This window comes from Eleginops maclovinus, chromosome 13, assembly GCF_036324505.1.
Source record: "Eleginops maclovinus isolate JMC-PN-2008 ecotype Puerto Natales chromosome 13, JC_Emac_rtc_rv5, whole genome shotgun sequence".
Taxonomy (NCBI): Eukaryota; Metazoa; Chordata; class Actinopteri; order Perciformes; family Eleginopidae; genus Eleginops; species Eleginops maclovinus.
The window spans coordinates 5,343,838-5,370,864 of NC_086361.1; the positions used below are offsets into that span (position 1 = coordinate 5,343,838).

Genomic DNA, 27,027 nt, shown 5'->3' on the forward strand with positions numbered 1-27,027 from the left:
ATTTGAATTGACATCAACAATAAATACAAATGAATTGGTTGGCAGCACCATATTGGTAATTCATCAGACTAGGAACAAGGTGTTCCAAGAAAAAAATAAGGAGGATTTAAGCTTACCAGAGTGACGCTGAGACTGAGAACTCTTCCTTTGCAGTCCACAAACAGAACACTGTCTTCATACCAAGGGTCTAAGTGGAGGTAATTGTACATGCCAAAAGCACGCATATGTTCCAGGGTGTACTGAGTATCCTTCAACTTCACCTCCTCCACAGCTGCAGAACCGATACAAAGCAGAAGGTTAGAATGAGGCATCATAGGAACATATTTTATTTATTATTAATAAAGTGTTGTGCATAAGAAACTACTATAAATATACACTTCATCCTTTTAAATGAATGCTTTACGACTAACAACAACTCTGGTTCCCATACTTATCACTGTAGGCTTTACAAAGGGTGTATCACTGTGGTTAACTGGCTGTTATTGAGTCCTTGTCAACTTCTATTGTATATTTTGTTTACAAACTTATTCTGGGTATAAGGCCTATATGTATTCTCCTGATGCAGGCCTCAAGTAAAAAAAGTCTTCTGGATTTGGAAAGCAAATTACATTCAATGACCTAGTGCCCTTTGAAACTGCAGAGCCATGTGAAATTGATCTGCTTTTTTTAGTTGTGCCTGAAGTTGATGGGAGAACATACCCGCACAACACTCTTTACTATTACTTTATTATCTGATTACATTTATGAATATGATTATTTCATTATAACTTTTCACTTTTAGTATTTTAACTAGTTAAGTTTTAGTGTCAATGCAGGAAGGGCAGTACAACTGGATGAGTAAAACTTGGCTTAAACTGAATGTGTGGTGCGAGTTGTGTGTTTGAACCTCAATGTTTTTATACAGTGCTGCTGTTGTTAAACACACCCATTTACTTCAAAACATCAATCATTTTTTCTTGTTTTTATTCATTCTTTGTTTTCAGTGGAGGCATGACAGAAAAACAAAGCTTTCTTCAAGAATTCAAGGTAGCATGGGGTGAGTATTTGATATACAAATGATTATTTTGGGGGGTTAAAGTGTTCCTTAAAATAAAGGATGTATAGAGTTTAAGAATAAAACATGAACTTGTGTTTGTGAGCTATGTACATTTTGTTCTCGTAAAAAATAGTTGTAGTTAATGAAAACTATGAATAGAATATGTATACTTATTTGAAAGATTATGTCATACTTCTAGACATTTTCTTAGGGAGACTGAACCCAATAGCATAAAGTATAATTGGAGCCAAAAGAGCTAGAGCAGCTTTCAATATTATTAATAAATATTAAAAACGTATTTTCCAAAATGATTAACAACCTGTTAATTCATGTAACTTAGGTCGTTAGCTAACACATCAGTGTGGCATCCTCAGTGCTAGGCTAGCACACTTGCTAACTGTCTGTTAAGTTAGTTTCTCTCACCAGCATCCAGCTCAACGTTGTACGTCGGTATGGCGTCCAGAGATAACCTGTAGCTCTCAAAGTTGGGGTCCAACAGCTCCCTGTTCACCTTCAAGGAAGAATTTGACGCAGCCATGTTTATTAAAAATGACAGGTTTGTGCAGAAGTTGATATGAAGCAAGAAAATGCTGTTCCAAAACATTTCCTGTTTGGCGGACCCGGATCCATTTCGCAGCGGACACAATATGCCCTGGCGCTCACGGGAGGTTGAGTTCTTGTATTTATTTGAACGCTTTTTAATAAGTGATTTGATCATTATAGTCTTCCTGCTTTTTTATTTGTTTATGAATTGAGCTTTTACTCCACGCATTGTTTTTTAGCAGTGACCTTATTTTGCTAGAACGAATTAACGGCTGCCAAAGCGGAACCTTTACACTTCTGAAGCTTTTTAGTCGGTACGGTTTTGTGAGGGGACTGTGTGTTCCCCAGCTGATACATCTCGACAAAAGGTAACGTCGAGCTGATAGCTGGCACATAAATCATTTTTTCGTCGCTACATTCCCATGAAATAGTTGCATTTAAACGGAGATTCTAACTGTGTGTGTGGCTTTGACAGACCATGAGCAAAGACTCCCAGATGAGGGCTGCAATAAACCAGAAGCTGATAGAAATGGGCGAACGGGAGCGGTGAGCACAGCTTTTATCTTCACTGGTGTCGAAAGAATACTTTAAGAGACCATTTGGGTGTTTCAATAGTGTATACTAAATGAATATGTTGGCCGCAGGTTGAAGGAATTGCTCAGAGCTAAGCTGGTTGAGTGTGGATGGAAGGATCAGCTGAAGGCACACTGCAAAGGTATTGGATTTATGTTTGTTTGTGTAACGGTGCTTTTAATGAAACTGGATTGCTGATTAATTACTTTGTGCAGATGTGATCAAAGAAAAGGGTCTGGAGCATGTCACAGTGGAGGATCTGGTCACAGAAGTCACACCAAAAGGGAGAGGTAAGATTCTAATGTGCAAACACAACAGCAGGGAGTGGAAGATGCACACATATAAAACACATACTCAGGATGTGATGTGTTCCCGGGCTCCTGGACATACAAATACAGTACAGTCATACAATTAACGAACATACAGCTTAAGATATAAAAACAAACTGCAAGCTGAACCGATTCAAATTATAAACAGACAACTAGAACAGAGAAAGACATTTTACTTCACACATATAAAGTTATACTAAAGCAAGTAGGTTAAGCAAATAACCAGATTAAAGAATATTAGAACATAATCCACTCAAGAAAACAAAGTTTCTAAATGCAAGTGTCACCATGAGAAACATGAAATATTTCCATTTGACAGAATGGTGCAGCCATGAGAAGGGAACATTTCACCCATTCTAAACAGCATATAGATTAAAATAGTCAAGACAAATAACAATAAAAGATTATGCAAGAAGAAAAATAATCAAAATAAAATTTTGCAAATGACCAAAGTCAATGCAGGAGAGGTCAACTATATACAAGGAGAATACAATAAAATAAGCTTAAAACTGTTTTTTTTTAAAATACGTTGCTATACTATTCAGTGAAGTGAAATGTTGCTTATTGTGGTAATAAATACATGTGTGTGTACACATGAATGCTTTAAGGATTATGAAGGCACTTCACAGAGCTCATGTGTTCAGCCGTCTTGTGGAAAAAAGATTACATGAAGAATGATTTGATGCAGAATATGTGTGTGATAATGTGAGACAGACTTTTCTTTACTGAAAGCTACTGAATAGTTACAAATATGGGGTAAACAGAAGTTTTTAAAAGGTTAAAGTACAGACAGTTTTATTCAACCACAGTTTTTTTTTATTGAATTGTTAAAAAAATCCCTTTCTTTAAATACAATAAAATATTTTGTCATCAGTAAGATAGTGAAGCACAATTCAACAAATGTCAAAAAGAAGCTTGAAAAAATTTGATTTCACAAAAGAGCCTGAAATAAAATGTCTATCTTACGCTGCATGCCAATGTCTTTCAATCACAGCTTCACAACACAAAAGCTGCACAGTAAAGAACATATTTTTGAGCCGTGTTTTTACAACAGATACTCTGATATGTCAAATGGTGCAGTTATGTTGAGACAATGTTACATTTAGAGCATGTCATGCGTGGTGCTGTGGTTTTGTGCTGCATTACAGTGACAGGTGTTGTCTGGTTTAACTACATCAACACAATGTAGTCTAATACAATACAAACAGTGTTTTGAATGATATTAATGCATTTCTCTGACATATCCCAACAAATGTTTTTCCTATGCAGCTCTTGTACCAGACAGTGTGAAGAAAGAGCTCCTGCAGAGAATCCGAGCTTTTCTAGCTCAACACGCCACCTTGTGAATGAGACGATTCCCCATCTAGACCTTTTTTTACTCTCTGTAGATCCACAATTAAAATCCAAACTGATGTTTGTTCTCGTTGTGAGCAATGCTGAAGTGTTATTTTTGTTTTATATTGTGTGTTTTCATATTGATTTTAATTTGTTATGCAGCAGTTTTGGAAAAAGAATAAAGTCATGCCTATTTTGGTCATTGGGGTCCGGACATTTTCTTTCTAACAACTAAAAACCTGTTTGACATGTAATTAGGCAAGGCAAGTTTATTTATATAGCACCTTTCAACACAAGGCAATTCAAAGAGCTTTACAAACATGAAAGACATTAAAACCATTAAAAATGAGTGCAGCATAAACACATTATAGAGGGCATTTAAAAACAGTCATTTAAGAGCAAAGATACTGAAATAAACACAACACGTATCAAATACATGAATAAAAGTCACAGTGCAATGTTTGATCAGAACAGTTCAATTAAAAGCAGCGGCAAAAAGAAATGTTTTCAGCCTGGATTTAAAAGTAGTAAGAGTTGCAGCGGGCCTGCAGGGTTCTGGGAGTTTGTTCCAGATATTTGGAGCATAATAACTGAACGCTGCTCCTCCTTGTTTAGTTCTAAGTCTGGGGACAGAAAGTTGACCTGTTCCAAAAGATCTGAGAGTTCTGGATGGTTCATAATGTAGCAGGAGATCAGAAATGCATTTTGGGCCTAACCCATTCAATGCTTTATAAACCAGCAGCAGAACTTTGAAATCAATTCTCTGACAGACAGGAAGCCAGTGTAAAGACTTCAGAACTGGAGTGATGTGATCCACTCTCTTAGTGTAAAGACCTCAGGACTGGACTGATGTGATCCACTCTCTTAGTGTAAAGACCTCAGAACTGGAGTGATGTGATCCACTCTCTTAGTGTAAAGACCTCAGAACTGGAGTGATGTGATCCACTCTCTTAGTGTTAGTGAGGACCCAGCAGCAGCGTTCTGAATCAGCTGCAGCTTTCTAATGGATGTCTTAGTGAGACCTACAAAGACACCGTTACAGTAGTCCAGTCTACTGAAGATAAAAGCATGGACAAGTTTTTCTAGATCCTGCTGTGACATTAGTCCTTTAATCCTAGATACGTTCTTCAGGTGATAGTAGGCGGACTTAGTGATTGTTTTAATGTGACTGTTGAAATTCAGGTCAGAGTCCATGACTACACCTAGGTTTCTTGCGTTAGCTGTTGATGGCTTTTGAAACTAAAGCATGAAAACTTGTATTCCTACTGTGTTTCGAGAGACAGCATCATGGATTTGAGTTTTAAATTAAGACTGCAGACGGTATGAGAGAAATGTCTTTGTCTCTCTCCCACCTGGCTGTGGGACTCTTTCAGATGTTTTGGTAAGTAGTTATGACAACAACAAAAAACACGAATGATTATTTGAAAAACAATTGGATGTGTGTGTATGAGTCCCTTTGCCACGCAACTTCCCCTCTGTCTCCCCGTTTCTGAACTGCACTGTTACTGTATTAAAGGCACTGGTTTCCCAAAAATTCTTTAAAAAAATAAAATAATTAATTATTATTTATGTATGTTTATAAAAAAGATAGTGTTTGCTATTCTTACTTTTACTGTATTATGTAGTCATTGTATTAAGGCTGTTTTTTTGTAACATAAATAGCTTTTTGGAAAGTGATTTAAATAATAAATAAGTGACTTAAATAATAAATAACCAATACAAATGTTTTTTAAATTATTTTAACTAATATATTAAGATACAATATGTTTACAATAAATGAGCCAGGAAGTTTTCACCTAAGAAAACTCAGTGAATGATTTTAAGATTGAAAGTACAACATTTTCTGTGAAGAAAAAAGCTCTTGCTCCAGAAAAATCAATCATTTTTGTATCAAAACTTTGTTTGTTAACATTAACATTGTTTCAATCTCCTAATGTCATATAATAATATATCACATGACAAGGCCATATATATTCTGCTTTTCCTTTTGATACTTTAAGTACATTTTGCTGATAATCGTCTGTACGTTTACCAATGTGAGATTTTGTACGTAGGACTTTTACTTGTAATGGAGTATTTTGACATAAATAAGTACTTACTTATATACAATAGAATTCCTTCTCTGTCATTGCACCAGGTGTGAAATACATCTAAATTTAAAAAAAGCAAACCTGACAATTTAGTTCCATATATTAAACAAGAAATATATACGAACATCCATACATACATAAATTCAATTTACTTAAGAGAAGGACCTGAATTCTTCTTTGATCACTGATTACTGGAAGTACTATTTCAAAAAAAAAAAGAAACCTAAAATGTCGAGGTTGGCTTTTTATAAAAGTGGGATTATTTTCTCACATTTATAAAATCCAACAATTTTTAAAAGTGAGTTGAAAAAAACGTTAATTTGGGGAAAATATTATTTACCGTTTGCGCCTCTCTTACAATTTAACACATTATATTTTGGTGTGTTTGTTTTGTACAACATGAATGACATTTGTCTCTTGAATGACGCCATCAATTAATAACTTAGAAGACGGGGAGCCTTGGATCTGTCTCTCATCACCTTCCTCTTCTTTTCTTAACAACATGACTGATGGTTCGAGCTGACAATAAAATGACAGTTAAAGAAAGAATGACAGAACTTCCTTTGTCCTGGTAACGGAAAGGCTTGTGGACTCTGCCACTGTTCTCACGGACGTTGCATAAAAATACACATTTTTTTGTGGAAGCTGCTTCTCCTACCCTAAATGCCTGGTGATGTAAGCTGAACATACACACCCCCTCCCGTTTTATACTTTGTAAATACATAACCTTTCCGCAGAGATGGAAAGATTATTCAGATTCTTTACTTGTAAAAGTACTAATACCACACTATAAAAATACTACATTTTAAGTAAAAGTATTACATAAATAATGATGCTTAAGTAAAAGTATTTAAGGATGCTTAGGAAAATGTACTTAAATGTTCTTCTTTTTAGCCAAATTGCTGCCAATACATTTTTCTCTTAACCCAATCATGGTTTTAGTTGCTTAAATATAATGTTGGATGGTTTAATCTATACCAAATAATTATATTTCAAAAGTCCTAAGTATTGTGTGTCAAATTCTGAATTTAGAAACTAGTAATTAAATCTGTCAAGTAAATGTAGTACAAAGTACAAAATTGGCTTAAAAAATGTAGTAGAGTATACGTATAAAGTAGTTAAAAAAAAGTCAAATACATGGGTAAAGTACAAGTACCTCAAATGTGTAGTTCAGTACAGTACTTGAGCAAATGTACTTAGTTACTTACACAGATTTTTGTCAACAAAAGTCTTTTCTATCGTCTTTGATGGACTATCTGCTCGAAGGTACAGGTCTCTTTCAATAGAAGACTTTTATATGTGGTGAGAGGAGTTACTAATAGTGTATGATTTTGAGGTCTTAGTTTATTTTATTACCCAACTTTGTTTAAAAACAAAATAAATCTCAAGTGGAAATTGTTTTGAACGGATGTGAAGCCATTCAGAACCTGTACCTCTTTCACAGCTGTTATCACAAATAACAATAAGTAAATAAATCATATTTTTTTATTTGAGTAAAATAACAGGTCTTCATTCTCCTTGTTTTTATTCTGCTACAGAGAAAGGGTTTGATATTACAGGAAACTTTGTAACGCTTTCTTGTGCTTTATATGAGTGTTGAAAGAGATGAGGCCATGACTGAAAATAGCAGACAAGACAATGACGAACAGTGACTGTGATGATTAATAGTACTGGAAAAAGTCACATTTCTGTTGGTTCAGAATGACATGATTAGCTGATTATGTATTAATAGCTTTTGTTGTATGAGCCATTTACTATCTTTGGTTTTCTGTGTGGTTGTTGCAAAATTGTAGTTGTAATTACAAGGCTGTCAAGATTCCTGAGCTGCAGAGTGTCGTACCTCAGGTATTTAAACCTGCATCCAGTACACTCAGAGTGTCAGTGTTGAAGATGATTACATTTCTTTGTTATTTAACGCAGTTTTTCCACACATTTCAAACATTCCTAATATAATATCTTGCAGGAACTTTGTATATGTACATAAAGTGGGTTGACAATATCCTATATTGTAGTAAACAGTTAAATACAAAGTAATTAAATGAAGAAAAAACACTGACAATATGTTTAGTTGTTTTTTTTATTTCGTTTTTTATCCTTAGTTTGAAATGATGCATTTCATAAAGTAGGGCCGGCCAGAGTCATGTGCTCTCTGGTAGTGATGTAATACGTTACCCAACTTCATTGAGTCATTATTAGCCTGAATTTAAACTGGTTTCTACACTGAATCAGAATCAGAATACCTTGAATGGTCCAACAGAGGGGAAATGAATTTATTTATTATACAGTGGGGCAAAAAAGTATTTAGTCAGCCACCAATTGTGCAAGTTCTCCCATTTAAAAAGATGAGAGAGGCCTGTAATTTTTATCATAGGTATACCTCAACTATGAGAGACAAAATGAGAAAATAAATCCAGGAAATCACATTGTAGGATTTTTAATGAATTCATTTCAAATTATTGTGGAAAATAAGTATTTGGTCAATAACAAAAGTTCATCTCAATACTTTGTTATATACCCTTTGTTGGCAATGACAGAGGTCAAACGTTTTCTGTAAGTCTTCACAAGGTTTTCACACACTGTTGCTGGTATTTTGGCCCATTCCTCCATGCAGATCTCCTCTAAAGCAGTGATATTTGGGGCTGTCGCTGGGCAACACGGACTTTCAACTGCCTCCAAAGATTTTCTATGGGGTTGAGATCTGGAGACTGGCTAGGCCACTCCAGGACCTTGAAATGCTTCTTACGAAGCCACTCCTTCGTTGCCCTGGCGGTGTGTTTGGGATCATTGTCATGCTGAAAGACCCAGCCACGCTTCATCTTCAGTGCCCTTGCTGATGGAAGGAGGTTTTCACTCAAAATCTCACGATACATGGCCCCATTCATTCTTTCCTTTACACGGATCAGTCGTCCTGGTCCCTTTGCAGAAAAACAGCCCCAAAGCATGATGTTTCCACCCCCATGCTTCACAGTAGGTATGGTGTTCTTTGGATGCAACTCTGCATTCTTTCTCCTCCAAACACGACGAGTTGAGTTTTTACCAAAAAGTTCTATTTTGGTTTCATCTGACCATATGACATTCTCCCAATCCTCTTCTGGATCATCCAAATGCCCTCTAGCAAACTTCAGACGGGCCTGGACATGTACTGGCTTAAGCAGGGGGACACGTCTGGAACTGCAGGATTTAAGTCCCTGGCGGCGTAGTGTGTTACTGATGGTAGCCTCTGTTACTTTGGTCCCAGCTCTCTGCAGGTCATTCACTAGGTCCCCCCATGTGGTTCTGGGATTTTTGCTCACCGTTCTTGTGATCATTTTGACCCCACGGGGTGAGATCTTGCGTGGAGCCCCAGATGGAGGGAGATTAGCAGTGGTCTTGTATGTCTTCCATTTTCTAATAATTGCTCCCACAGTTGATTTCTTCACACCAAGCTGCTTACCTATTGCAGATTCAGTTTTCCCAGCCTGGTGCAGGTCTACAATTTTGTCTCTGGTCTCCTTTGACAGCTCTTTGGTCTTGGCCATAGTGGAGTTTGGAGTATGACTGTTTGAGGTTGTGGACAGGTGTCTTTTATACTGATAACGAGTTCAAAAAGGTGCCATTAATACAGGTAACGAGTGGAGGACAGAGGAGCCTCTTAAAGAAGAAGTTACAGGTCTGTGAGAGCCAGAAATCTTGCTTGTTTGTAGGTGACCAAATACTTACCGAGGAATTTACCAATTAATTCTTTAAAAATCCTACAATGTGATTTCCTGGATTTTTTTTTCTCATACTGTCTCTCATAGTTGAGGTATACCTATGATAAAAATTACAGGCCTCTCTCATCTTTTTAAATGGGAGAATTTGCACAATTGGTGGCTGACTAAATACTTTTTTGCCCCACTGTATATGTATTTTCTCTCTCTTTACCCTACCAACATGTGTCACTGACCCTGACTTTTTATAGTTTCCCTACTTCCTCTTCACAAAAGCCTGAATTGATTCCCGTCCATGCATCAGTTACTCATTACAGATTTTTTTTGTTTTCTTTGTATTCCAACATCAGATTTACATTGTTAAGATACTGTGAAAACCAGAGTGGGTTGAGTCTCCTCCCAGTTGCAGGTGAGGGGCGGAACAAGCAGCCTTATAAAGAGTCAGTGCACTGTGCTCTCCGAGGCAGTATCTCTCTTTCTGTCAACAGCTGATACAGTCAACACACTGGTCAACCTCCTTATCAACAGGTGAGCTTTAATCATTTTTAAATCATATTTTATTTTTTAAAATATCAACATTTAACATTTATTTTGAATGTTAGAAATGTTTATTAAATTACCATTTGGCCATAATGGTATTATGATTATATATTTGCATGTAACTTCACTTGTTTGTTTTTTTATTATTCAGGGTACACAATTCCTAAATAATGTTTTTATTCAGTTTTAGAATTAGATGTGTTCTCTGTCTTTTGTGTTCTTTGTTTCTAACAGTCATTTCAGTGATATAGAACTTTTTTTTCAGTTTCCCAAACGCTTCCATCACAGCAGGCTGCAGGTGAAGCAGCAGGTAATTCTGGCAAAATCTCCAGGATGGAGTCTCGGATGAAGGCGGCAGCTCTCCTCCTCGCAGTGTGGTGGTGCTGCTGCAGTAAGTAACCAATAACAAACTAACAAGATAATAAAAGTGATTAAATGCGGATCGTGTGCTAAATTACAAACAAGCTTCTGCTTCCTCACAGCCCATGGAGGAAAATGTCTTTATTTGCCTATTTTGGTATTAAAAAAGAAATGATTTATGTGTATTTCAGGGGCTCAACGCGTTAACTACATAAGTCCGCACAGAGGCAGCAAAAATGGAGCAACACGAGTGATGCTTTCAGGAACAGGTAAGAGATTAAATCACTTGCCTTAATACTGTTTGAGCTTTAAGACATACATCAATCAAATAGTTAGTTAACAATTCGGGAAATAATCTTGTTTACCCTAATAATGCCAATGTTCATTAGAGGAAATGAAATAAAATATGCTAAAGAAGTTTGTAGTCGCTTCTATTTATTTATGTATATCACATTTTATTATATTATTTGTACCACCCTTTAAATATGATAACAATTTATATCCTTTTTAATTACTTTTGAACGTATTAGTTTCACAATTAGTTTGGGCTGTTGGCTGTTTGTTGACAGCATAAGCCATTATACAGTATATTGTGTCATTTTTGTTTCTACACTCTGCCAAAAGTGAGATTCTAATAAACACTTGTGGGACTTAGGTGGGTTTTTTTTCAGTTAGACTCACCCTGTCTGCTTGTTAATATATTAAAAATAATATGTTAATTGTTGTACAGGTTTTGCCCTGGAGAGACCCAAGCTAAATCCAAATGAATACACAACTGGTAACCTTGTGTTCATGGTGTCGGACACCCTGTCAGTCCCCTGTGATGTGGAGAAAGACTCCACACATGGCAAGCAGATCACCTGTTACACCAGGTAGGCACAACATATTTTTCATTTAAAATACACCATTTTCTATAAATCACATAATCTATCTAAAATGACTATTTTTTTCCACCACAGACCAATGCCTGTTGGTCACTATGTGATCCATGTGAGTGTGGACGGTGTTCCCATTCCTGACAGCAGTTTGTGCAATGGTGTGTACAAATCAGGGCACTGCAGCTTTTATGTAAGTACAAAAAACACCTTCATTCATCTGATCCTCCTGTCAAGTTTGGGTTTTTAACTATTTTCCATCCCATTCTCAGACTGTGTGGTATCGCACGCCTACTATCGGCTCTATGACTCCAGACAGTGGTCCTCCAGGTACCATTCTTTACTTCTAAGGCATCGCTTTAAATCAACAGTTTTGAAACTTAATATTTAACCCACTTCAAAATCACTGCAGGCTCCGTGGTGACAATCACCGGACTCACCTTCACTGATGTGTATGGAAGCAACACTGCTAAGAGCACCAATGGCCTCAACGTCCGGTTTTTGAGGTACATATATAGTTCATAATAATAACAATAATTATACTATATTATTACATTTATATAGCACTTTTCAGAGTACTCAAAGTCGCTTTACAAAAGTACAATTCAAACAACAAACAAAGATGAAATTAATAAAATAATTTTAAAATGTTCATCTGGAACACATTCAGTCAAGCATTACAATTCAAGCTTTTTTTCAAATCACTGCAGCTTCTGACAGATTAGATGTGATATCCTGTAAATATCCTATAAAAGAAGACAGATTGAACTGCTAAAGAATGCTAAAGAAAAAAGATTTCATTAATTCATAAGCTAAATTTTAAAAAATTGGCAAAATGTCTTCAATAAATATTCTGAAAGAATGAAAGTGCTTAGAAATGGCAAGAAGAATCTTTAATCTAAAGAAATGTATAGACTAAACTCATCATGTATTCAATCACTGAATCTAATCTTGTTTATTGCAGAGCCTACATGGGAGGGATGCCATGTGAGCTGCTTAAACCAAACTCAGATGAACTGTAAGTTATTTGTCTAGCTGTAGATTGCATCTAGAAGGTAAAAAGAATAAACAAAAATGCACTTTTTTATAGGCACATTGGTTAAAGCTAAGGTATTTCTCACCATAATTGTAGCTGCAGAGAAATAGTTTTTGCAATAATGGTTGGTGGATAAAAATTATAAATTGTAATTACAGTATGAAATGTTTTTCATGTGTTTACTAAAGATATGGCATCACATTGAACTCTGACACTTCTTGGTATGGAAGCATGAGCTGCAAAATGACCGGGACGTATGTTGGTAAGAAATTCACAGCGGCAGTTCATTATTACAGACACTCTTATTGAATTTAGTTCTTTTTATAAAAAAGCTGCATTTTGAAACAGTAAAAACTATCTTTAAATAATGATGTTTCATTCCCAACAGGGCATCACAACTTGAGTTACATTCTTGACAATGAATTTGGAAGGTAAAGCATTGTTTAAGCATATATGACCTCATGCTAAGAAAAACATTTCTGCAATATTTTTTACATTTTTACGTTATAGATTTGAGATGTTTTGGATTGATTGTGCCAAAAATTGTACTTTTTTAAAATCTCTAGGAGTTTACCAGGGAAGAACTTGTTCAGGGTTTCCGCGTTGGGCAAGCTGTCCATGTTTCAGACCTATGCAGGTATGGTTTTTTTTAAATAATAAAATACTTCCTAATATTTATTCTTATTATGGTGAAATATTGTATTTTTTTTAATTCAGAGGTGACAGGAGTTTCCCCATCCAATGGCAGTGTCATGGGTGGAACACTGTTGACCATCCACGGACGCTACTTCGACCAAACCGATGCACCGGCACGCGTTCTCATTGGAGGTAATCCAACACCATGACAACTTTTCTGACTTTGTTTTCACACAGTACAAAGTGTTCAAAACTTAAAAGAGCTGCGTGTTGCCAAAACAAAGAAATCTCAAAGTCGTGCGATGGTGATAATCCTAGTACAAACAGAATGTGAAAATACTTTAAGGCTCAGCAAACAAAAGAAAACCATAGAGTTGAAGAGGAACGAATCTGTTATAAGCTGCTTTGAGACCTAACAGAGCATGACAAAGGTGCTGGATCTTTTACAAGACGTTGTGTAATTAACATACCAACATGAGTTACAGTGGATCTTTCAGTGCTCTTTCACACAATCAACATCGAAATAAACAGAACTATTCTTCCACATCTGTGTGAAACATGATGATAAAGAAATTCAACTCAAGTAATATCTATAGAAACCTAGTAAGATTTTCTGACTTTCATACCAGGGGGGTCCAAACTTTTTTCACTGATGGCCATATTTAAAAAATCATACGAAGGGCTGGGCCACGAATAGAGGTGAGGTATATTGCATCATAAATTAAGTTATAAGTTTGCAAAATCAATAAAGTAAATTGTGGTTGATACCTAAATATGCTTTAAGAAAAAAAACATCTACATCAGAGCTCTCCATAGGGTTTCATTTATGTTGTTGGCCGCTCACTCCGTAAAACGGAAGCATTAGATTGGGGGGGATTAAAAAATCAATTTTCAATCCAAATTAAAATTGGATTAGGTCCGCATTTGCCCCCCGGGCCATAGTTTGGACACCCCCTGATATATACAATAAGATTCAGATGTTACTGATAAATCAAGTACTAATAATTAATTGTGCCTCTACTTACATTCCTTAAAGTTGCAAATATACGGAAGAGGATAAGGGCCAAATGTGAATTTTTGTTTTTTGTTTTTTGACAAAAACAAATAAATGAACAAAATCATGATTTGAATCACTGACGTTGGATTTTTTCCTCAGGCCTGCCTTGTGAAATCCAGAGTGTATCTGATGACAAAATCACATGCAAGTCGGCCAAACATGAGATGAACAACAAAATGACGATCTGGCCAGGTGAGAACATTTGTCCTCTTCTTATCTGGATTGTTGTGGCCTATCATTATCTGAACAAAGCATTAAAACCAGTTAAACAATGGAAGAAAATGTAAAGCATCTGTCCTGCTCGTCAACTAAATGATTGTCCTAAAGATGATGATCTGACGCCAACACTTGTCACAGTTCAACAAAACTTCAGACTTTGATGTACTGTGTACCGTCAAAAGATCATCTGTTCTCTGCCTGTGATAAGAGCACACATTTTTGACATGCATCCTTTTAGAATCAGATAAACTTTAACATTCATCTTAACTGCTTATAATATCTATATGCAGAATATAGTGATAAATGCTCACAGAGATCACAAAGTGACATCTTCAGATGTCTTACTTTGTCCAAAATCCAATGTTCAATGCACTGTGCCAAAGAAAAGGGGGCACATTCTCAGATTTGATTAGATCAAAGTGTTTATCTTTTTTTGCTATAAAAATAACAGGAAACAGAAACATTTGCCATTCAATGTTTCTATTGATATGCTCTAATTTTGGTTCGCCACTATTTGTTGCCATTTTTTCCCATCCAAATCCAGGTAGCAGAGGCTTAAAGATGGAACTTTGGAATGGTTCAAGACCAAGATACCTTACTGACATTTGGACCTACAATCAAAACACAAGTGGATACTGGGCACAGTGGACCGACTCCATGCCCCACACTTTTAAGTTTGATAATGATTATTTCAGCACACGAACCAGGGGGTTCTTCAGCCCTCCAGCCACCGCCAACTACAATATATACCTCCACTGTGATGACAGATGTGAGCTTTACCTCAGCAACTCCAGCCTCCCAGAACACAAGGTATAAAAGAGGTTTAGTTCAACATGAATCATCTGAGTAATCAAAGAAAACTTGCTTTATTTCAATTTAAAGTAATAAAAGGCTTAGGGAAGATAAATGTTTAAATGTATGTGTGAGAAAAACCTCTTTAATTTTTCCTGCCTGTTTTTTCCAAAACCTGTGCTTCAGGTTAAAATTGCATATCAGGGGAGATATGTCTCAGATTTTACAAAATTGGCATCCCAAAAGTCTAAAGTACTGGCTCTGGAAGAAGGAAAATAGTAAGTAACCTATATGACTATGACCTGTCAGTGGCTCTTTTCATTTCTTGAGGAATAATAATCACGCATTCATATGACAACGTTGTAACAGAGAAATTGCAGATTTCCCTTATTATTTTAATGCTTTTTTTCTGTAGCTACTACATGGAAATGCTGCATCAAGAATATGGCGGTGCAGCGTCTATCAACATTGCCCTGTTCAAAGAAGAGAGTCCCTTTACAGCAGACCAGACAGACGATGCTGTCAATGAAGCTCAGCATATTGTGGCTAAATATGACGTGTTCGACGAGGAACAGGTATGAAGTTGCTAATCTATAACTGTGAGCTAAAACTCAAACTTGTTCGCTTAGCTTAGCATACACAGGAAAACAGGAAACTCAAAAACTATCCGGCACTTTCTAAGAAAGTCACTGCTTCTAAATAATGCAGCACTTCTTTTTTTAATGCTTAAATTTGATGATTCTTTTTTCCAACAGAAGTAGCTAGCTGTTTCTTCCTGTCTACAGATGATATAGCTACTGTATATGACGTTTAGTTTGCAGACTGGAAAAAGGCGGAAAGCTAGTTGAAAATGTCGAAGGAAGTCATTGCTCCCAGTAAATTCTAATTTCTGTATTTAGTCTTTATGCTTAGCAAACATTGTGTCCTAGGTCCAGCCTTTATGTAACATTTCCCATTTTTCCAAAATGTTGAACTATAACTTTAAACAGTGATTCAAAAGACCTACTGCACAAAGGCAAGCAACTGTAGGCTACAACTCAAATGAAGTTCATTTGTAAAATTCAGCTTAAAACGTTTCTGTTAAAAGCAGCTAATGACAAATTAACGTGTAGCGGTTTTATCAAGGTATAGCTTTTTTTCTATGACTTTCTAGCTGTGGTGTTGCATTTTTACTTTTTTAACATCAAAATACTGCAAGACCTTACTGTATTTTAAGAAAAATATTGACCCTTTCAAAGCTGAAAACTTAGCATTTCCCTTCTGTCACAATGCTGGCACATTTCTCCTCATGGGGTTTGTGAAAGTCATTTTGGAGAATGTACATTAACAAAATGATACATTGTCTTCCCCTTCGAAAGGAATGACTTACTCTGTCTTGTTTGTGTATCTCACCTCCGCTCACTGTCTATTACTCAGGTGGTGTCCTTTGAATCCTGGCCCAGCAATGGCGCCACAGTCAAAGAGGTCCAGGAGGTAACAGTCAGCAGCAGCTGTGCCAGCCACCTTTGTGGGAACACCTTCTTCAGCCTGGGATACGGAGATGCAAAGACAGGTATTGTATTTTGCAATTGATTCTTTTAAAATACAAGTTGTCTTTGTGTCTTGCACACTGACTACCTGTAAATATCACAAATCAGAAATACTTTATTTATCCCAAACTGGGAAAATAATTTATTTGCAGCAGCCAAACACAAAAAGAAGCAAAGCAAATAACAAATATTTAGAACAAAAAAATAAAAAGGAGAAATATACAAATGTACAAATAAGGCAATGAAATGGAATATTAAATCAGTATAATGTAAATGTACAATATTAAGTGTGAGGAGGCCCCGGCCATGGCCCGTACGCCGGTGACCCGAGTTAGATTCCCGACCCGTGGCCCTTTCCGGATCCCACCCCCGACTCTCTCTCCCACTTTCCTGTCACTCTGTACTGTCCTATCTGATTAAAGGCAGAAAGCCCCCCAAAAAATATCTTAAAAAAAAAAGGGTGTGAAGTGCATACAAATGATACATACTGTAACCTATCATCTGTAAGCCTGCAACTATTGATTATTTAAAAATTATAATTATTTTTTTGAAAGCAAGAGATACTAAATATTCTTTGTCACAGTTTCACAAAAACCAGGTGATGTCCTAAATTATCTTTAATGTGATGTGAAACTGAGAAAAGCAGGACATCTTCACATTGTAGAGGCAAAAAAAAAAAGCTTTTTCTGTCAGCTTTTCAATGAACTGGACTAATCGATTAACTCTAATAATATGTCTAGGATGTGTCAGCCATTATGTTTGTCCCAAAGCTTTGTCTTTATATTTTTTAGGACCAATTGCAGTCAGCGCCACAGCTGCTGAGGTGCAAGCCTCCTTGAACCACCTTTGGTCCATCAAACCCGACACAGTCCAGGTCACCAAACAGGACGACACCTTCACAGTCACATTTAACTCTGACAGAGGTATGAAGAGACAGAAAAGTTTGCTTGTCAGTGGAATACTATGTGGTCAACCAAGTGATCATCGGTCTTTTTTGCCTGCAGGGGATTTCAAACCTCTTCAATACGAGGTCTTTGGCTCCGACACCAACATCACTGTTGCTGAGGTTACCAAGGGGAAGAGTAATATGGAGACCTTCACTCTGCTCTGGGGGGGAATCCCTACAAAGCCCATCACTTTCAATGCAAATGTGTCTGAGGTCTGTTGTGCAAAAATGTCTTTCTGTCTCTTTTTTTGCTCGGATATAGTCTTCTACAAGCCTTATCATTAAGAGTGATCAGGATAATATCTGAAAGATTTCATGTATAAATGCATTCAGGCTTTACAGTTTCATAAACACATCTTAACCTAATTACTTACTATAATATTACATTTAATTTTTACAATCATTTTTGACTGAATTGTTTGTTGATGTATCAGCCTGTTCTGTTTGGAGTTAAAAACTTGAATGAGAAGCAATACTTAGCCCCTAAAATTGCAGCGGTATAAGTACTCAGACCTATTACTTGAGTAAAATGACCAATACTAAATTGCAAAAATACTCTGTTGTTAGTAAAAGTCCTGAAAACAAAGACTCTCTGAAGTAAAAGTACAAAAGTACTGGCATCAGAATATACCTAAAGAACCAATTGAGAGTTTTAGCTAATTTCAAAATTATTGCATATTAAATTACTGGATTATGACTATTGATGGATTATTGTGTTCAGTACAAAAGGTCAAGTTTGAGCCAATTCAATGACTTTATATAGTGTTGCTGGATATCTTAACCTATATTTATATATCATAGTTGATTTTTTTGTTAATATTGTGTTAAGGCAATTTACCTTAATTGATTAAGTAACTATAAGTCAAAGCTGTCAGATTAATGTAGTGGAGTAAAAAGTACAACATTGACTTCCAAAATGTAGTTGAGTAGAAGTATAAATGACACAGTAAATGGAAATACTCAAGTAAAGTAAAAGTTATTTAAAAGATAATGAAGTACAGTACATTTATTCCAACAATATTGGGCTTAACATATAAAAACGACATGACTTCTAACATCCGATGTGTGATGTGAACAGGTGCAGTCGGCTTTGGAGGACATGATGAAGGGCGAGTGTCCCGAAGAAATCCTGACCACTGAAGGGACCGATGTGAAGTACTTCAAAGACTTTGAAAATGACAACTCGCAGGTCAGTGAGGGCAAAACAAGGACTGAGTTGGTACTGACTGTTAATTATGAGCCCAAAAACGTATGGCACTTGTCTGTTGAGTTCATACTTTGAAATACTTACAAAATAAGCATTTCCTGTACGCATGAGTTTCATAAACTGACTAACAGAGGGAGGAGAAGTACTCAGATCTTGTACTTAAGTAAAAGTAGAAGTACCAGAGTTTAGGAATACTCTTTTACAAGTAAAAGTCCTGCATTGAAAATGTACTTAATGTACTTAGTTACTTTCAACCACTGCTGACTCATTTAATCAAACAGTGCTTTTAGGGATTGGAATTGCCTCACAGACCTCTGATCGTTGGAGAGCACCTGAAATAGGATTCTCACGGTTTTCTGATTTCTTGCATCCCCCAGTTTGATACTGCTGAGGAAGGGACTCCAGTGAAGAACTTTGCTTTCTGTGGCCTGTGGTCCCTGAAAAACGCCGGGGTCCTTTTCAAGAACAGTTATACCAAAGAGTCTGGTGGAACCTACGGATCAGTTACATTGTCCAAGCATCCTACGGTGAGACACGTAACTGCTTTATTTATTGCTAGAATGTATACTGTAAATGGACTCTTCACCATTCATTGTTTTGTTCCTTGCAGCTTTGCTTTGCATATAAGGGAATGTTGAAAGATGAAGTTGGATTGAAGTTCACTTACAGCGACAGCCAAGGCAATACCAAGACAGAGACCGCAAAGATCCCCACTCTATTCAACAAGGGCGACAAGTCCGTGAAAAGTCCATTTAATTTGCAAGTATGCAAACTTCTCAGCAGAGTTCCGTCTTTAATTGTGATTATTACCTTACAGATGGAGTTACAAATGCATGGACATGGAGAGTTCCCTGCAGAATGATTATACTGGAGGCAAATACACTCTGCTTGAGGTTTACCTCTACAAAGACGCCTCTGGTGCAGATTTCTACGTGGACGCCGTTCACATCGGAGAGAGCGCTACCACCATGGAGGAAAATGGTACACAGCTTGATTGTAGTTTTGATTTTAGCTTCCCGTTCTTTAAAGAGGACTTATTATGCTCAATTTATGCTTTTGGTCTTTATTTCTCTCACACTGCCTGTGCTGCAGCACCTCTTTTTGTCTGAATCCAGAGCCCAGTCTGCTCTGATTGGTTAGCTGGCCGGCTCAGTTGTGATTGGTCAAAAGCTAGGAGAAGTTTCGGAAATGTCCGCCCTTAGCCTATCACGTACAATGTGTTGGAGCGCTAGCCAATAGAAGCTTGAGTGTTTCATTGTGATGTCTCTATGTTACGGGAGTAAACAAAGGAGACCAATTAAAGCGTTTCAGGCAGGGGGCAGTGTGTGGGAGAGAAGCTCCCTTTGGAGGAAACTTTGGGATTTTAGCCTTTACAGACTATTTATATGCACAAAAACCTTCATAACGCACTACAGGGAAGGGAAACCCCTTAAGCATAATAGGGTCTCTTTAATGTAAAATCCAACAGCAGTCAAAAGTGCAAACACTCAATATATATTAATATATATACTGTATTCCAGCACATTTATTGTAAAGATTCAACATTGGATCATGTGAATACCTTTCTTCGTATTGATGTGTAATATTAGGACTCTGCAGAAGCTGCTCACTAATACTAAGGTTTATTATTAGTTATTATTTGATTTTATTCCTGCGGATTGTTTTCTTACAGCTGTTCCCAACAAGAGGAGGCCACCACCCTTTGAGAGCTCTGGTCGTTCATTCGAGTCGATCGCCGTCACCAAAGACACATCAACTGCTTCTCTCTTCAGCTACCAGATCATAGCCAAGCCCATAGAATGTGCCTTTGGTTTCCCTCTGCTAGAAGTTGGCTTCCTGCAGGTAACAGACTCAAGAATGTATAATATTACCTTCTTTTCTTCTGCTTATTCCTTTCTTGGGCAGGCATGTAGACAATAGAAAAATACAAATGCACTTTTCTGTAAATTTAAGGTTGATCTTAGTGTGTTGAGCTACGTAAAAGACAAAAGATGGGGGCTTTCCCGTTTACTTTGGTAGAGTCGTTAAATTAAGCAAAGATGTCTTCGTTTTAACATCCAGCTTTGTTGCTAGTGTACTAAACTCTTAGCCAAGCACCCTTCCAAAAAAATAGACTAATAGATTCAAGCAAATTATACCAATGGTGCTTATGGCCTCGACAACAAACAAAAGGCCAGACTAGGACTTTCCACAAGAAAACAACAGGTGTCAGATTTAAAGGAACAGCCTCAGCAGTGTGTATCACAAACAGGAAATGTTCTGCAGCCCACAGCTATGATATAAGTTACAGCACAGAGGCGCCACACTGATCCTGTATGTGTCTCCAGCCTCCACATGCCAAACACTCATTATTCGCCTAACAGGTTCCGGAGGAAGCAATGTCTAATAGGTGTTTCAGGACTTTGCACAGGATTGCGTGACTGCAGGGTGTAGTGTCAATTTAATTGAACTGAAATCCATCAGTGCCTCTACACTGCAAAAACTCCTTCCTCACAAAGACTAATCATCCTATATCATGCCATAAATTGAACTTGTTTTGCAAATATTGTACTAATTAAGAGCTGCTTGTGTGAGATCACAAAGCTTGTTTTAAGATACATGCTGAGGAGCATTATTGTAAGATTTGTTGAAAAATAAACCAAAAATAGCACTTTTACACATTATTTGATGTATTTCTAAATGAGCATGTTTCTGAAAAAATATAGAGGAAGCTAGCCTTAGCCTACCGATCTTACAGGCAGCCTTTTTGTTTTTGTGTTACTTAGAAACCTAGCAATAAGTGTTCATTTGTCGTGTATAGCACTAAAAATAAGTTGCCTTATGTCCAGGCCTTTGTGTGTTTACATTTTTGCATCAGTTCATGTTACTTTTCCAAACATAAAAAATCATAAGGTTAACAGTTTCACATTCTGTATAACAGTATTAATAGCTTGAGAGTATTCAATGTACTTTAATTTAAATACACTAAACTCAACAAGAAAAAAAACAACACATGCAATTTCATAATGTAAATACCATAAAAATCAGTGTCAAGCCTCAGTTCATACAACACTACGGGACTGATCACTCATTTAAAGCCGTTTCGTCTTTAAAATATCAGATTTCCCCTAAACAAACAAAGACATAGACCGAGATCTTAATTTAGCAAGACGGATTTTTATTCCAAACCTACTGTTAAAAGCAGCAGATCTTATTTAGGCTTGTGGATTATCTTTTTAATCTTCTATTTCTTTCATCCAATTTCCTAGTCCAACAGCAGCGAGGACATGGCTGTGTTCGGGGAGGGGGCAGCATCCGTCAGCATCACCCGCCCTCACAGAGCCACCCCCCCTCTGACGGGCACCTTTGATGTGGAGATCTATGGAGGCCGAGCTGAAGGTAGATCAGACCATCATGCGTAGTATTTACATCGTATGTACGTGGTCCCACGAATAGAATCACTAACAGGGCTGTTACCCCTGATGGAGCAGAGAGTTGAAAGCCGCTTGTTAGCCATTGTTTGGCATTAACCTAAAAGTCAGTGGTATGCAGGAGATGTTTGGGCAGTTTCCAAGGCTCCTTGATTGACATGTTATCACTCCTATCCGCTAAAGTTCTGTGAAAACTTAATGCACACGGCTGCAGGATGACTCAGCAAACGTTGCCTGCATTATGTTCACACTAAGAAAACATTAACTGTGTCAATTTTATTAAAGTAAAGGTATTTCTTATGTCTCTTGCAATTTAAAAATAATCATGACTATAAGATAAATTCATGCAGTTCTAGCTTTGTTTAACACTTTGTTTCCCAACTCAAAAAACTAATTGTTTGGAAAGTTCTCTTCACTTGAATTCACTTTTTAACTGTATAAACTTCTGGGTAGTTTATCCTTTTTTTAAATGAGCATTATTTATTAGTTGATTTTAAGAAAATATAGGCCTCCAAATGAAAATAATGATCTTTACTGAAGTACAGAGTACCCTAAAATAAAAATACCTACAGTAAGTGAAGTTCAAGAAGTGTTGCCAAAAATCTTGAAGTATTTCTAGTAGTGATACTTTTGATTTTAAACAGTTTCAGTAATCACTTTCCACAGTATTGGTTCACGACACACGCTCTGACAGCAAGTTGACACACACATCTTATTTCTTTTAAATAAATATATTTTATTATTTTACCTCCACAATGCTTTGTTATTTCTACTGCAACATTGTCCTAGCACTTAGCTGCATCCCACTGCTGTCTGCTTCTACAAGTATCCACTCATTACAACCTGTGACCGATTCTTTTTTGGGGAGATGTTTAAACACAGCCGGTGCTTTATCTCAGGTCTGTCGGTGGACATCAGTCCAGAGGACCTGAAGTACGCTCTGCAGGGGATCCCAGGGATGGGGGAGGTCAGCATCAGCAGTTATGGAACCTGCAAACGGCCTAAGTGGAGGGTCAATTGGCTCACCAACCCAGGAGACCAGCCTCTGATGAAGGTCAGACTCTACTTCCTATTTTATCATTCTTTTATTGTATTTTGAGCAATAAATATCTTATATCTCAGTTTTGTTCTCTTTTTAAATATTTATGTTGGATATGACTCTTCAGATATTCTTTCTGTGTCGTCTTTTGGGATAGCCCCCTCAGACAACCCATAATATAATATTGCAAATTGCCACTTTTCCATCCGTGGGCTATAGGCTCAGTTAGCATTGTGTTACGTCATTTGGCGATATATTGAGATTCAACAGCCATTATTTAAATGTAACTTTACAAGACAAAGTCCTCTTCGTAGATAGAGTAAATTAGCTCAGACAAAAAATAACAACAATAAATCATTTTGCAAGACTAAAATGACAACATTATAATAAAATGCCAGGAAAATAAACACCAGGGAGGACATTAATGTAAAAAACAATGACTCACATTTATAAATTAAGGCAATAACATTAGTCCAAGATATTATTTGCAGAAGTAGCAGCATAGTATCAATATGATATAAATGTCATATTCAGATTTGTGTTTATATTTTTGGACACTTTGTATCTTTCATCCTTTACTGTCATAATATGAGCCAGATATGGCCAATGCTTCTTTGACAGCTTGATATCATTCTACAATGTTATGATCTTGTCTGTTGTTGATTGTTCATTTTATGTGTCACTAATGTATTGTGTTTCGTTGATTTCTGATTAATGAAAAGATATTTCCTTTTCATTCATTTTGTATTTTATTCTTTTTTATTTGTATTTTTATAACGTTCCATATAAAGACCTCTATTTGATCAATTTCCCTATTTTACCAATTCCCCAACTGGGGATGGATAAAGTATATCTAAACTCTAATCTAATCTATAGCTTTTTGATCTCTTCTGTTACACATCTGTTACACTTACTGTGCTTGTTTTCAACTTGTTTTCATTAGTGGCCACAGCAGCTGCAGTGATATTACAACAAGGGGTCTTATTACAGTGTCTTAAGGGGGGTTGTTGTTATTAGCGGTATTTAGGCTAAAATGTCTTCTGTTCCAACTATCAAAGTTTCTAGCAACGTTAAGAGAACACCCTCTTGCTCTTAAAGTCCTGATTGTGATTTGTCCTCGTTACAGATTAATGACTCCCTGACTGTGGGCAACAACGTCGTTTTTTCAATAACCGAGAGTAAAAAGGGAGGACTGCTGATACGCAGCCTGACAGGAGATTACCTTCGTGTCTGGGAAACCAAACCACAGGTACAACCGTGATTCAAAAAGGCTGCAGCACATCTGGTTTAGGGTTTCAGCATTACCTGTTTGCTTTCACCTCTGCTGCCTTTAAATCTTGATGAGCAAGTCATATTTTAGAGTGTAGCGTTGCACAGTGCAGCTAAGCTGTCTCTGTATACTTCATGCAAGGATTTGATTGATATGATTACATGCCACTAAATAACTCCTTTGTGCTCCAGGGACTGAGCTTGACAGGCCTCTATTATTCTGTTATGACTGGCGGTGATTTCATATTAGTAGTTATTCCAATCAAGTGTCAAGTTGTAATGTTGTGAAACTTCCTTAACTCGAGATTTGTTAATGTTTTGATGATGTTTGCAGGTGGAGGTGATCATCAACGGGATTCCCTCAAAGTGTTCTGGTGACTGTGGGTTCGAATGGACCGAAGACAAGACTCCTGTGGTGACTGGAATCAGCCCATCTCAAGGTACCTATTATATCACCATGTAGCATGCAGAATTATTGGTGATTGATTGATAATTAATGAGCAATACAAACAACCAATGCTTGTTTTACCAAAATCACAAGACCCTATTTTTGGCTTTTAATATCACCAAGAAAATAATATTGCTGAACTGGAAAAGTATTTTTTGTCCTCAAATAATCTCAACATTATTTGAATTTATTTTATAATGTTTTAGTGTTACTTATCTGTATACTTATATGTTTTGCAAGCCAATAAAATCTGTCATTAACTTTGTGTTATTTAGTAGCTCCATTAATTGCCTAAATGTGTATGCACAAATTGGTTGTAATATCAAACACCAGTATAAAATAAAATAGTTCAATTGAATTAATTCATAACCAAGAAGAAACCCTGTCAAGTTTTATTGAATTGGAAGAGAATTTGGGGGAAACGCCATAATAGTCAAGCTTCCTGTTATCTGGTGATTGATATTAATGGTAGCGAGAGTTTTATATATTAATCTGTAATTTGTTATTGCTGATTTTAACAGGATCTAATGGCCTGGGGACTCTCCTGACTGTCACTGGAACTGGCTTCAGTAATGAGAATGCCTCCATCATGGTGGGAGAGACCCCGTGTGATGTGGAACAGATCGACGGTAAGTTAAATATGTTATTATTAAGTTGAATCTTGTTGTTAAAATTAGAAAAATTGTATTTATCACGTGGAAGGAGTTTACCAGCTTCGGTCAATCCCATTGCAGCTACCACTCAGGTGTGCAGGCTGGGCAGCGCCAGTGCCGGAACTTACCCCGTGTCCGTGAGCTTCCCCTCTCTGGGTAACTCCCGCTTTGCAGGAGGCGTCCTACACTTCACCTACCAGCTCATCATTTCCTCCTTCGCCCCGCTCTCTGGAAGTCTGTCAGGTAAGACAATACAATTCTGCACCAATTGTTCTAATTATAACACTATGTCTCTATTATCTAATACTAAATAACCGTTATGCTCTTTGATTTTTCTCTTAGGTGGCACACTTCTGACAGTGAGTGGTTTCGGCTTCAGCCAGGAATCCACAGTTACTGTCGGCGGTGATGAGTGTGCCGTGGTTAAAGCCAGTGACACTGAGCTGAAATGCAGAACACCAGCTGTAAGTGCATGAATTACAAACTACTGTTTATTGTGGATGAATACTTCACTGCATTATGCGACAATTTAAATGCTGCAGAACACTCAGCACTTACCAGGTAACATGTATTTGCAGAAAATCTGTGAATATCCGGTTGCAAAATATTATTTATTATACTTGTAGGTTAATTAACGTATGTCACATATTTATATTTTAATACCTATTCATTTACATTGTGCAGCTGATTTTAGGCGCCCCTATTTACCTGATGCAACAGGTAACAGTAGTGATGCAGAGTAAAACACCGTGTTGAGCCGTAAATTCAGAAAACTGGCTCTCTGATATCGGTTCTAACAAAAATGGATAACATAAGCTAACATAAGCCCCCATACGCTCGTAGCAGAGCAAATGCTGTAAGCCTGAAGCAAGAAAACTTTGGATTGTTTTCCTTTAAAGGGGCACTATTATACCAATTTCAGGTTCATATTTGTATGTAGTGTCTCTTCTGTGACATGTCTCCATGATTTAATGTTCAAACAGCTCTTTATTGTTCTCATACTGCCCCAATCACCTCTTTTCACCCTCTGTCTGAAACCAGAGCCCAGTCTGCTCTGATTGGTTAGCTGGCCGGCTCTGCTGAGATTTATCAAACGCTTAGAGATATCCCGACCCTTAGCCTATTACACGCAATGTGTTGGAGCCATAGCCAATAGAAGTGTGATTATTACATAGTGATGTCACTATGATGTGGAAGTGAACAAAGGAGTCCAATGGAGGAGTTTTAAGCAGAGGGGAGTGGGAGAGAAACTCCCTCTGGAGGGTACACAGGAATTGTAACCTTTGCAGACCATTTACATGCACCAAAAACCTATGGAACACACTACAGGGAAGGGAAAACCCCAATCAGCACAATAGAACCCCTTTACTATTAATCCAACCTTTCATTTAAGTGGAACATTGTCTTGCTTCATCT

General features: G+C 37.0%; 3 protein-coding genes across 4 annotated transcripts in view; 2 read left to right on the top strand and 1 right to left on the bottom strand.

The window, feature by feature from the left end:
* Positions 1-1,666, bottom strand: part of nudcd1 (NudC domain containing 1) — a 49,319-nt gene extending 47,653 nt beyond the window's left edge. For both annotated transcript variants that reach the window (XM_063899577.1, XM_063899578.1), the window contains exons 1-2: positions 1,460-1,666; positions 117-271 (exon numbers count right to left, since the gene is read on the bottom strand). In XM_063899577.1, the coding sequence (XP_063755647.1) occupies positions 117-271; positions 1,460-1,640 (336 nt within the window). In that variant the 5' untranslated portion in view covers positions 1,641-1,666. The remainder of the gene's footprint in view (positions 1-116; positions 272-1,459) is intronic.
* A 115-nt stretch (positions 1,667-1,781) lies between these two features.
* LOC134875139 (transcription and mRNA export factor ENY2-2-like) lies at positions 1,782-4,018 on the top strand. The gene is made up of 5 exons (XM_063899579.1): positions 1,782-1,947; positions 2,055-2,125; positions 2,224-2,294; positions 2,368-2,442; positions 3,751-4,018. The coding sequence occupies exons 2-5, from the start codon at positions 2,058-2,060 to the stop codon at positions 3,825-3,827; spliced, it is 291 nt and encodes a 96-aa protein (XP_063755649.1). The 5' UTR covers positions 1,782-1,947; positions 2,055-2,057; the 3' UTR covers positions 3,828-4,018.
* A 6,051-nt stretch (positions 4,019-10,069) lies between these two features.
* The window catches only part of LOC134875026 (fibrocystin-L-like), a 51,863-nt gene continuing 34,905 nt past the window's right edge, over positions 10,070-27,027 (top strand). The window contains 31 exon segments of the mRNA XM_063899413.1: positions 10,070-10,123; positions 10,401-10,526; positions 10,687-10,764; positions 11,226-11,367; positions 11,455-11,563; positions 11,643-11,700; positions 11,783-11,876; positions 12,335-12,388; positions 12,595-12,668; positions 12,795-12,837; positions 12,973-13,043; positions 13,124-13,234; positions 14,199-14,291; positions 14,863-15,128; positions 15,297-15,388; positions 15,526-15,685; positions 16,527-16,662; positions 17,431-17,562; positions 17,644-17,798; positions 18,664-18,774; positions 19,170-19,319; positions 19,403-19,527; positions 19,610-19,773; positions 20,465-20,634; positions 22,041-22,170; positions 23,102-23,256; positions 24,368-24,490; positions 24,845-24,950; positions 25,480-25,587; positions 25,693-25,854; positions 25,954-26,075. Coding sequence (XP_063755483.1) covers positions 10,469-10,526; positions 10,687-10,764; positions 11,226-11,367; positions 11,455-11,563; positions 11,643-11,700; positions 11,783-11,876; positions 12,335-12,388; positions 12,595-12,668; positions 12,795-12,837; positions 12,973-13,043; positions 13,124-13,234; positions 14,199-14,291; positions 14,863-15,128; positions 15,297-15,388; positions 15,526-15,685; positions 16,527-16,662; positions 17,431-17,562; positions 17,644-17,798; positions 18,664-18,774; positions 19,170-19,319; positions 19,403-19,527; positions 19,610-19,773; positions 20,465-20,634; positions 22,041-22,170; positions 23,102-23,256; positions 24,368-24,490; positions 24,845-24,950; positions 25,480-25,587; positions 25,693-25,854; positions 25,954-26,075 — 3,552 coding nt within the window. The 5' untranslated portion in view covers positions 10,070-10,123; positions 10,401-10,468.

Coding starts and splice junctions, on each gene's coding strand:
- LOC134875139 (XM_063899579.1), top strand. CDS start 2,058: ATGAGCAAAGACTCCCAGATGAGGGCTGCAATAAACCAGAAGCTGATA. Junction 2,295..2,367: donor GCTGAAGGCACACTGCAAAG/GTATTGGATTTA, acceptor TACTTTGTGCAG/ATGTGATCAAAGAAAAGGGT. Junction 2,443..3,750: donor AGTCACACCAAAAGGGAGAG/GTAAGATTCTAA, acceptor TTTCCTATGCAG/CTCTTGTACCAGACAGTGTG.